The 12,318-nt window shown below is 33.4% G+C and overlaps 1 protein-coding gene across 1 annotated transcript; it reads right to left on the reverse strand.

Moving 5' to 3' along the window:
• Window positions 1-4,591: 4,591 nt before the first annotated feature.
• LOC126729187 (F-box/LRR-repeat protein At3g26922-like) lies at window positions 4,592-7,157 on the reverse strand. Its single transcript, XM_050434875.1, has 4 exons — window positions 6,986-7,157; window positions 5,429-6,413; window positions 5,145-5,300; window positions 4,592-5,011 (listed from the first exon to the last, which is right to left on the reverse strand). The coding sequence occupies exons 2-4, from the start codon at window positions 6,395-6,397 to the stop codon at window positions 4,724-4,726; spliced, it is 1,413 nt and encodes a 470-aa protein (XP_050290832.1). The 5' UTR covers window positions 6,398-6,413; window positions 6,986-7,157; the 3' UTR covers window positions 4,592-4,723.
• Window positions 7,158-12,318: the final 5,161 nt, after the last annotated feature.

Here is a 12,318-nt window from a genome sequence, read left to right on the forward strand (position 1 = left end):
CTCATGTGGTGGAGTGGAAACTTCCATTACAACTTTTGACTCATTGTTTACTTAACATATTTGGATAGAAGAACTAGTTTAATTCATTTTGCCAAAGTGATGGACTATGTGGACCAAAATTAAACTTTATGAATTAATTTGGCAATGGAAGTAGAAGTTAAGGACAAGAATGAAGTTTACCTTTGTTTACACCACTAAATGGTTTTGATTACAACAATCAACAACCCAAAAGTGAAATTAACTTGTATATGTAATGGTTTTGGAGTCGGTATTCTACTTCCCAAAAGGCAAGGTGAGAGATTGAAGGAGCATCCAAATCACGAGCTTTATACTTTAGAGAATGGGCAAAATTTAAGTAAGTTTGCCCTTAGTTAAACAATTAATATGATTTCCATTTAAATTCAAGTATATGATTGTATTGACCAATGAAAAATTATTGAATTATGTGTGTTATTTCATGTATGTGTATATGTTTATACTTATGTTTATATAGCAAAAGTTACCTTTAAAGTCAAATCCTCATTCTATCACTAAGGAAAAAAAATAATGCCTCATATATATATATATATATATATATATATATATTTGCCATATAAACGATTAAAACAGCTAGAGATGTGACTTATTAGAAATTGGGTGGATGTATCAAAAAAAAAAAAAAAGAAGTAATTGGGTGGATATTGTAAAAACAAACAATGAGATACAAAAATTCATCATAAGCTTAGGATGAATTAAATAAAGACTATCAATTTGTTACATGAATATTTGATTTTGAATTTCATATCAATATAATTGATTGCCCCAATCCCTTAATTTACTCCAACCAATCAATTACTTGATTTTTGCCTTCAATTTGGGGAAAGTAAATACTTTCTAACATGTATGTTCATTTAATAGTTTTGAGGCACGTACAAGACCCGGTATAAATCACCATTTAGTTATTCACTTTATTTATTTTTATTTTTTTGTAAGCTGTTACACCAAGTCGCTTTCCTTGTGAGCAGTGACATAAATTACATACATTATACATTGACCTACTATATAGTCAAGTTTTTAGATTAAACTCTAATCCTGTAATGTGTTGCACATCATGAGTTTTATTATAATTCCCATTATTGTTAATATTAAGATTTACCTGGCTAGGTACCTTGACATTGACATCTTAACCATAATTAAATTACTATTCTTTTCAAGGTCTCATAGTCAAGATATGTGGAACGTATATAATATCCAGTTTTTATGTGCAAGATACTACTTTAAAGCAAGGCCAATAATTAACTCAAACCCAAGCGATTTTTTATTTTCTATAAAAAGAAAAAAAGCGAATGAGAATGTAAGATATAGACAATAACATTTTTTTTTTAATATTGAAGTTCTACAACCAAAAATTATTTATGTATAAACACATCATTTTTTAGATGTATAAATGTGTATTATTTATTATGTCTTCTTGGAATTCTTCAATATATAAAGGTGCTTCCTTAGATTTTTATATATATATTTTTTAAATTTAATATGTGCAAACATGTATTAGCTGTCATGTAACTTTAATTATTTGAAAATAAGTGCAGACATTGTTGAAAATTAATATGCAAAATTTACATTTGTCAATTTAAACTATTAAATCAATTATAAAACTATATAATAATAAAAATTATTTTTATTGATAAAAAAATGTTATAGAATAAACTAGTTAACAAAATAACATTAAAAAAAAAAAATCTTTATTATTATCTTTCAAGACTCATTAAAATTGCTCTTCTTTATTAATTTTTGTATATAAAAAAACTAAATTTTAAGTCACTAGGGTATATACATATTGTTGAATGTAATGCTTTTTTTCATATGTATGCATATATGTATGTGTATGCTGATGTTTATGTAGTTTTACATTGTGAAATTTGCCCTGTAGAGCCAATCCTCACTCTATCACTTATTGGAATTTGATAATTTTGTTAATAAAAGCAATGAGATACATAATGTTGATTTCGATTGTTGATTTCAATGTGCTTCAAAAAAATCACAATGCCTCATACATTTTAGCTCGATAAATGATTAAATAAATTTAGAAATGAGACTCATTAGTATTGACTAATTGGATGTAAGTTTTGGAAAACAAAGTAAAGAGGTATAGAAATTCATCTTAAGCTTAGGATGAATATAAAAAAAGTGTTCTAAAAGTTGTGGGCACTCACATACAAATAATAATAACAATGCAAAAGGGGGAAAATTATAAAATTAATTCATTGAACATTATTTAATTGAAGATTTGTAAAAATTGTAAAGCTCTAATTTAAGAACACACTTCCTCTTGGTATGAAGGTTCTTGAGCCAATAAATCCAAATAAAATTTTCATATTCACTCAAATCCAAAAAACATTCACAAACTACAATTATATACACTTTTAGACAAACACACACATGAGCAGTGACTCTCTCAGATACACACACATAGAGCGAGAGAGAAGCAAATCTAAGGAACCCATGGCAAATCCTAGAGAGAAGTGGATCCACCTATGTGCTCACCACCACTGCCACCAACGACAGTGCTTCCCCTCCCCCCCAATCTCTTTCCTCTTAAACCTCACTCTCTCTCTCTCTCTCTCTCTCGTGTTGGCCTATACCCATGGCGGAGCCTCTTTGCCCGCCTCTCTTCTTTTGGCACCAAACCACCTCCACTTCTACAATTTCTCTCTTAAACCCTCTTTGTTTTCTATGATCTACATTGAACTCATGGCCTACCTCTCTCTCTCTCTCTCTCTCTCTCTCTCTCTCTCTCTCTCTCTCTCCCCGATCTTGTTTTGTATTTGCTGTGATCTGTGGGATTTAATTTGTACTTGTTTTAATTTCAAACAATTTGGTTTGTAATTGTTTAGAATTTCATTTGTAATGTCCATCCTTTTTTGAAACGCTACTTTTTTTTATTCGTTTTATGTTTGTTCTTGTCTAAAAATGTGTTTAAATAGTGAAAATAGAGAGGTGGGTTACGAGAGACTAACAGAGCTAATCTCAAGTAGGTAAAGTGTCAAGTTTTGAATCACGAGTAGGTAAGGTGAAAAGGTACTTAACCATAGGTGGGTTTACTATAAGTTTCCCTTTTTGGAACGATTGTGCCGGAGTCCTAAAGTATGCTAATCACTTAAGCCTTTGAACTCCTATGTAGGATGCTACTTAAATGAATTGTCAATTTTATTAATCGAAATTCCACTTTTTTCAGACACCAACAAAATGATGAGAATTAAGAAAATGAGGGACAAAAAGGTAGTAAAGGAAAATTTATTTATTAAGTATTTTTAGAATTTATCGGCATTTAAAGATTTTTTCTTAGATTTATAATTTTCTCATATGGTAGAGTGGAAACTTCAATCACAACTTTTAACACATTGTTTACTTAAAATATTTGGAAAGAAGAACCGGTTTGATTCATTTTGCCAAAATGATAGACTAAGTGGACCAAAATTAAATTTTATGAACTAATTTGGCAATTGAAGTAGAAGTTAAAGGCCACGAATGAATTTTAATTACCCTTGTCTACACCACAAAATGGTTTTGATCAACACAAAAGTGAAATTAGCTCGTAGATATAATGGTTTGGGAATATGTATCCTTCCTCCCAAAAGGCAGGGTGAGGATTGAGGAAGCATCCATAGTATGAGCTTTACACTTTTGAGAATGGACAAAACTTAAGTAAGTTTGCACTTAGTTAAATAATTAATATGATATCTAATTAAATTCAATTATATGATTGTATTGATCAATGAACAATAATTTAATTTAATAATCCTCGAGAGAAGGTAACATCTTTTATGCTACATTGATCAATACAATCACATAGTAGAATTTAATTGAGAAACCTAAGGTACAACTTCTATAACTTTGGTCTATAATTGAAATTAGAAGAGCAACATCAAAACATAAGACTAAAGATGTCCCGCCATAATCTGTTCTGAGAAATGTTGGAAATGAACACTCAGAAATGACCAACTGTGGTTGGCAACCCAAGGGCTCAAGGAAAATCAATTGCTCAATTTCATCCAAACATTGTGTTTAATAAATCACATTTTGTTTCTGTATGGTATGTGGAACGAAGGCAAATGGAGAAAGTGGAGAGTATAAGGAAACGAGAATGTACTATTCCATCCAAACATAGGGTTATGCTTCCCTTGCATTTTAGTTTCAAGGGATAAGAATGATTAACAGTCTTCTCCAAAACTGTCGCATTCTTTAGCAGAACTAGAGAAGATTTTACCACAAGCGAAAACCAAAACTCAGAATACAAGTGACTATGAGAACATTAGATTTTTCATAGATGATTGGTAGATCATCAAACAAGGAAAAAAAAGGGGTAGAACCAAATTCTAGCTGTTTAGAGCTTATAGCACCAAACCAGATCAAGAAATTTAGCAGCAGATTTGGAGGAGAAGGAAACTGCATCATACCTCTCAGGAGGCAAGGATTAAAAATTGATGTGCTCAGCTTAGAGTTTCTGAAGCTATTCAGTCAATAGCCAGAAGATCCTCTAAACAACCAAAAAAAAAAAAAAAAAAAAGAAGAATTTATAGAATAGAGAGTGAGAAAAACCACCGGCCTATGATATAATCAGAGGTGTAAAGCCAAAGCTTGAAGTAATGTAAACCTTACAAAAGCATTACATGTACCAAGAGAATTTGGGATAAAAGGCCCAGGAATAGACAGTCTTGATCGGAACAAACCTAGGAAATACTCATGAAATTTCAATTACACAACTTATTGATCCTCTGGGAAGCATTAGTAACTGTTCACGAACCTCCTTTTGCCTCCCTGAGCCCACTGAGAACTTTACAAGAGAACAAGATATTACCATTTTCTCCAATGTTGTAGCATCTTTCAGCAAATTCTTTACTACATGTAGTTCTCCTTCAGTTCCACAAAAATTACATATTTTGATGGTCTTGAGTCTTGTAGTGAAACAAGGAGGAACTGGAGCCAGTCTCCAATCAGTTTTTTCACAATAAGTGGAAAGGCAGATTCCCTACATTGTCATCATAGAACACATGCTTTACCCATAAGTCCATAGTGGCAATGGTAGTAAATACAAGTTACTGATGCAGTAGTAAATACAGACAGCAATGTTAAATCAAAAGTTGAGGTTCTAAAAAAGTTACCTCTGCAAAAGCAAGAGAACTAAGACAAGGCAAGTTTTGGAGTAATCTCAACAGTGTCCCACAAGCAAAATCCATTGGCTCCGCATGAAATTCAAGATGGATCAAATTTGGAAACACAGGCAAACATGCAATGAATTCTTCTGCATATGTGAGAACCTAAGGAACAGTATCATACTCATCAGAACTAGAAAGCCTCAAATAAACCCTTTGGAGGATATGCCGATGAAAATAAATTATGAAAATTAGAAACACTTTTATCCATTTAACAAGCAATGGAGTTGTACCTTAAGAGTGTAAGGAGTTAATGCTAGGTTTTTCACATGAGAGAGTCCTCTAAGAAGCTTATTTGCCCTATAAGCATCTCCTCTGTGTCTTGTGGCCCTTTCAGTAATGAAGCTTCCACATCCCACATCAAAATATGCCTTAATTAGTGAGGTTGAATCATAAAAACAATAATCACTTAAGAGTCCACCAATGTAAACGAAGCTTTGAAGACTCGTTCCAAAAATCAATTTTTGACAATTGTCTCGATTTTCTGTTTCATAAATGGTCAAGTTTCGAAGCATGGGAGCAGATATACAGACAGCTTCCACATTCTCCCACTTGCAAAGAGCTAAAGTCAGATTCTCCAGGACTGGGCAACCTGAAAAGAGCCGTTTTGTTGAATAGTCCCCTTCAAACGTAACATACTTAAGATACAAGCTCTTGAGACTTGAAAAACATACAGAACGGGGAAGCTTGAGCACACGGCCCATCTTTTGAGTCGAATGGCTCATCTCTAGAGTTAAGTCTTCTAGTGAATCACAATTAAATAAACAAGGAGGAAACGTGTGTGCATCTAGGAGTCCACAAAGGGCAAGAAATAACTTTCGAACATTGTGTTGTAGTGCATACAATATCCATGTATTGATGCGAGAAGCATCACACAGAACATCACATGCAAGTGCAAAATACTTTATGTCTGAGGAGTCACGGAGCATTAGTACTCTTTCCACAAAATTCATGAAGAGGTCCCTCTTATAGATCAACTCACACGGCATACAAAACACAAAACTGGTAATGGACATCCATAGGTGTTCCCATCTCTTCGATAATATGCTTGTTCCAACAGCATCTCTTGTGGGAAGGAATGTTAGAATGTGCTGAAGAATTGAGTCAGGTAATTTGCTTATTCTATCTATGCCTTCATTAGTGCTCCATTTGTCACTAACCTTCCTGACTTTGGCATTCCGTGTCCGAGTAATTGCCTCCATGATTTTGATGGTTTCCCTGAATTACAAAATCCATAAGCCTTAATAAGACCTTTCTTCATGGCTTAAATACACTCAGCAGGAGTAAAACTTGTACTTCTCTCTCACTCTCTCTCTGGGATATTTATTACACATTGTGGTTAAGATTTTGAATGTAATTTTCAGCTGTGAACCAAAAGGTCCAAAAAAAAAAAAAGGGTTGGCTCAGAAATACATATACATCTCATATGTATTCAATTTAATCAATCAAAATGAGTGGATCCATTTGATCAAAATTATAACCTGAACATTTTCCTTCCATTTTATTTTGCTTACACAAATATATAAAATTCCAAAGCTTCAAATTTTCTTTTACTTGTATTTGTTTGCTCTCTCTCAGCAGCCCAAACACATTGATTGACAGTAATGACAAACACCCAGAAAGATTTTTGAAAGTAAGTAAATTTTTCCAAGACAAAATAGCAAATCTAAACTCAAAAAATCAGTGACAAAACCCAGTATAGATTTTCTACAGCAAACGCATAACAATAATAAGAAACACATAAAACATATATTAATATTAAAAAAGCAGTGAGGAATGGCCGGGATTACCTGAATAAGAACCTCTAGTTTTGTAGTTCTACATAAAATGGTGATGAGGTTGCTCCAGGGTTTATTCCAAGATTTCCCTATTGCGAAGTTGGTCAGGCTCGTATAAAGAACAGGAAAAGGCTCTGAAACTTATTGTGGCGACTTGCCTAAAGTGTCGTCTTAAAAGGGTCCTACTAATGGTACGGTACATTTTAGGACCGATGTTATCGGCTTTTAATAACTATCGCCAAAGACGGCGCCTCAATAATCAATTTTTCAATAAAATAAATTAAAGATTTAATTGCATATTTGGTCATCATAATTTGAGATTTATTTTAAAATTTTTTTTGGTAACAGATTTATTTTAAAAATCATTCTTATACTTTAAATGTTTTACTTTAATCCTTTTACTTTCAAAACTGTTTTAAAAATGTCTGGTTATTAGATGGGTAGAAATTATTTATGTGATAAAACAAAACTCATTCTATGATTTTAAATTGATCTTAGTTTCCACATCGTTAGATGGGTAGAAATTATTTAGGCTCCACATCGTTAAATTGATCTTAGTTTCATGATTTTTCATCAACCATACAAGGATAAGGATCTTTTTTTCGTTGTTCCATTATTTTACGTTTTAAAAAAAAGAAATATTATGTCCATAACATTTTCATAACAAATTTTATGTAGCAAATTGTTACTTGTTGTTACTAGTGAGCAAAATAGTAATTTTAGTAGTGAATTTAACTTAAAAACTTGTAATATCCTGCCAACTAGGATTTATTATAAAAATATTGTGAGCGTATCACTTCTCTTTTTAGAAATAACGTTAGGAAGATGAACAAACCACTTATAATGATTAATTAAATCATTAGAGAGCATTAGAGCACGATGGAGAAAAAAAGGGGCTATTAATGTAAGTTTATGTTTAATAAGTGATCAAAGAGGTCTTGAATTCAAGTTTCTTTGTCCAACACATTAAGCAAGGCCTTGCCCAAGGTTTTTACCAACCACATCGAATAGAAAACCAAAAGGAGTTTGATTCCCAGTTCTCTGGCCTAATCAAGGTCAAATTGGCGATGTTATAACTAATTTAATCAATTATTATATAATTATGAAAATAAATAATAATAATTTTATAACCAATTATATTTACCAAGCAAACATATTTTAATTTCTAACACAATGTTCATATCCTATTTGTTGAATACTGCCTCAAATTCCTAATTCTAATTTTTTTTGGTGTGGAAGACAGGGAATCTCCTGGACAAGGAATAAGATTAAAGCCTTATATAAATATGTATTGTGGCAAAGGATATGGTAACTTTTGCCCTAGGTTCCTCTCATATGGGGAGAGGAGAGGACTTGTAGAAAAACATGAGTAGATTTCTTTGAAGAGTAGTTTAATAGATTTTTGGGGTTGAAAGATTACCCGTGGTTATGTGTTTGAGAGTTTGTTGTTTTGTAAGTGTGAGAGAGTTATTGGGTGTATTGGAGTTTTAAGATTGTGAATTTGAGTTTGTGAGAGATCTTGTTTATGTTGGTGAGGTTTTGTGAGTATTGTTTGTGTGAGTTATGAGTGTAGTGAGGTTTGGTAAGTCTCATTATAATCCATATCGTTGGTAGTGAATTTTTGGTTGGCATCACCCTTGGATGTAGGCATGGAGTTGTTTGGTGTGATTGTTTATTTTCTTGTTTGCGTGAATGTGCTTTGCTAGCCCTAAATAACAAGAATTGATATTAGAGTTATTGGTGAAATGTAATCCAATTACTACTTATAGTGCAAGTTGTGGTGTGTGACAAAGTGCATCCCTAGATTTTTCCATCTTCTAGTGCACTGCTTAAGCAACCCAAAATATTGTCCCCAAGCCAATAGCTTAGCCATTCCCAAACTATGTTTGACCTATGTTGTTTGGTTAAGAATGACTCTACTTAGAGGAAAAACCTGAGGCCGTTTTGGTTGTGTTGCCGAGTTAGACAGTAAGTAACTGAGCCTACTCGGGCCAAGTTATATAGTATGAAAAAGTATCTAATTTTTCTACTGCATGTAACGGAAACACTAGATACCTCCTCCAATAGTATAGGGATGAATGGTTGTTGAGGGGAAAATTTTGATATTCCCAAATAGAATATGGGGTAGCTAAGCCGAAACTCGATGATGGGCCCATGAAATAAAGCCCAAAGGCTTTCGGTGTTGCGTAAGTCTGCCCAAGCAAGAGATAGAGGCTGCACCCTAACAAGATGACAACAATAAAGCACAATAAACACGTTACTGTTGTTAGTTTGTTATATTATTAGTCCTTTTATAGCATCATAGTTCAAATCAATCTTCTAGCGGTACGATATTATCTCTAGCGGTAGGGTAATTCCAGGTTAATAAATGTGTTTACATGGTAAAAATCATATATTTTCCTTATTATTATTAAGTCAATATAAGGGAATACTTCCATAGTATCCAAAACACTATGACCTTCATCATAATAATAATAATAAACAAGGATTAAAGGCTTCATAGTTACAAATAAAAGAGGAAAAATAGGATGGAATGAAGGGAGAGAAAGATCTCCAGCTCAGTGCAGCAAGTATGAAGCTAAGATTTTGGTGAGTGTGTATTTATAAGGCATGAATGAGATGAATGTGAGCTATTTTTGAGTGAGTGAGATGGGATGAACGCTAAGATTAAGGCTTTTTGTGAGTGATGGGCTGTTTATGACTAGTTGAGAGACATTTATGGGTTGTGATTATGTGAAAAGGGAAAAGAGTATCTGAGATTAGATGAGTGTGGGTTAAAGATGATGAGTGGTAAGCTTGAGAGAAGCTAGACCACGAGCAAAATAGCAAACAAACCCAGAGTTTCAGAGAGGCTAGTTGTCCTCTGGTTAGTTATGGGACGTTTATGGAGTAGGAAGGTGTAAGCAAGGTGGTGAATGTTAGTGTTATGGTGACTATAGGTTGAGAAAGGTTGTGAGTGAGCTCCAGAGAGCTTGGGGAAGCTTAAAGAAAGCTTAATAGGGACTGAATTTTTGCAGAATGTAGTCAATGACAGAAAGTTTTAGAGAGGCTCCCCCCCTGTGGGCTGACGTGTGTATGTTTTTATAATGGAGCTTTAGAGAAGCATTAATTAATAAGAATCCAAAAACGTATGACTAGTCAGATTTAGTGAATCAAGGTTAATCTTCCTGAGATTTTTGGTCAGAAATAGGAGATTTACTTTAGGGATTGCCTTGCCTCTTTGGGTAATGATGGGATTTTAGAGTGCTTTGCATTAAATGCCAGGATTTCTAGGATTGAGCCTAATCAATGGGATTAAGGCGTGTATCAGAAACGAATCCTAATGCTGCAACTGAGATTTGGTCCCCCAAGAAGTGAGATTCAACACCCCAAGCCAGGTGTCAAACTCCAAGTCCACTTCAGGGGGTTTCGCTGGAGATCCCTTTATGCCTTCCAAACCACATGTTCCCAATTTTTCCCCTTTAGGATTCATGGGCTTGGTACATGAATCATGTCTTGAACGTTTTTAACATTTATAGTATCAATTTGTTGAGGTTTGGATAACTTGGTTTCAGCTCTCCTTTCGCTGGAGGTACAGTCTTGAGGAAGATGATGGAGTTCCATCATCCTTCAAACTTCAGCTGATATGACAACCCTTGTGCATTATTCACGTCAGGTAGAGGGTGGTAGAAAGACTGATGGGATGGCCCCTAGTTCATCCTCAAAGGCTTGGTTCTCTTGTAGGGGTCTTTAGTTGTTTTTTGGTTAGGGATGAACAAGGGCTGGTTGCCCATTTTCAAGCCTCTTGCTGGGGACCATTTTAGGCTGAAACCCTTCTCCATTTTAGCACTTTTAGTTGGGCCACATGGCCCTTTCTTTATTTGGGCTTGTTCCCTACTTCATGAGATTCTTGGGCCTACAAAATGGGCATTAAAGACATGCTTTGCCATGGGTTTTTTACTCCTCATGGGCTTTAGTTGTTAGTAGAAATAAAATGAATCCATAGGCTTTTATAAAATATTTATGATAGATTTTGGGTATTAATTCTCATGGGCTTTAAATAACAACTTGTTTAGTTACTCGTAATTTTTACTATGGATTACTTTGTAAATGATATTTTCTTTGGGGCTTTTTTAAATAATGACCTCCAATATTGTTCTTGAGAATAATATTTAGCATGACTTTTAAATAAATATGGTAACAACCACTATAATGGAATAATGTGATGTTCTCATGAGTTTCTCTATAGATAATCATAATGGACATGTAGGATGAATCATTACTATGAGTTTTGGTAATAAATATTATAAATGTTGTGATGTAAGATAGATAGTGAACATGAGTTTATAATATGAAATAAATAAATGTCATGGGTCTAATAATCATTACTTTCCATGGGCTTTTATAAGATGATTGCCATGAGTTTTGAGAATAGATAATTCATAAATTCCATGAGTTTGTAATATTGTAGTAATAGGTTTAAGAATCCAAAGTATCGTTCATTATTGGACTTTTAAGTGAAATAATTACGATATAGTATTTTGTCAAGTATTAATAACCTTGAGTTTTTTATAGAATAGTGCCAAGTAGTTAGCTTGGGCTTTTAATACTGCCAACGTAAGTTGGGCTTTTGATATTATCAATGAGAATTGGGCTTTGATATTGCCAATGAGAATTGAGTTTTGATGTTGCCAATGAAATTGGGTTTTAAATATTGCCAGCGAGAACTGGGCTTTGATATTGCCAATGAGAATTGGGCTTTGATATTACCAATAAGAGTTGGGTTTTAAATATTGCCAACAAGAATTGGGCTTTGATATTGCCAATGAGAATTGGGCTTTGATGTTGCCAATGAGAATTGGGCTTTGATGTTGCCAATGAAAATTGGGTTTTAAATATTGCCAACGAGAACTGGGCTTTGATATTGCCAATGAGAATTGGGATTTTCAAATATTGCCAAGCATAAGTATTCTTGGGCTTTAAATAGAATATGATGTGTTTTTTGGGTTTATAGGGCTGGTTTTGGGCTTAGCTAAATAATGATAATAAAATTGAATAAAATAGGAGTTTTTGGGCTTTTTGTGATATTTTATATCATAATCCAATTTAGATAATGAGATATGAAACATTTATGATTAACATAATAATAGAGCAAAAAATATTTAGGAACAAAAAAAAAGTACCCTAACAATGGTTTGACCCTTCCATAAATAGTGATGTTTCTTTGTATATTTATTCACACAAAGAAACATATTGCATACCACTTATTCTCATCGGTCATCTTACAAATTCATGTGAGTACACAATAGATGGAATTACTTACTCTCTCCTCTAATTTCCAATGAAACTCTTTGCCAACATCTGAA

The sequence above is a fragment of the Quercus robur genome, chromosome 5 (genome assembly GCF_932294415.1).
Source record: "Quercus robur chromosome 5, dhQueRobu3.1, whole genome shotgun sequence".
Classification (NCBI taxonomy): Eukaryota; Viridiplantae; Streptophyta; class Magnoliopsida; order Fagales; family Fagaceae; genus Quercus; species Quercus robur.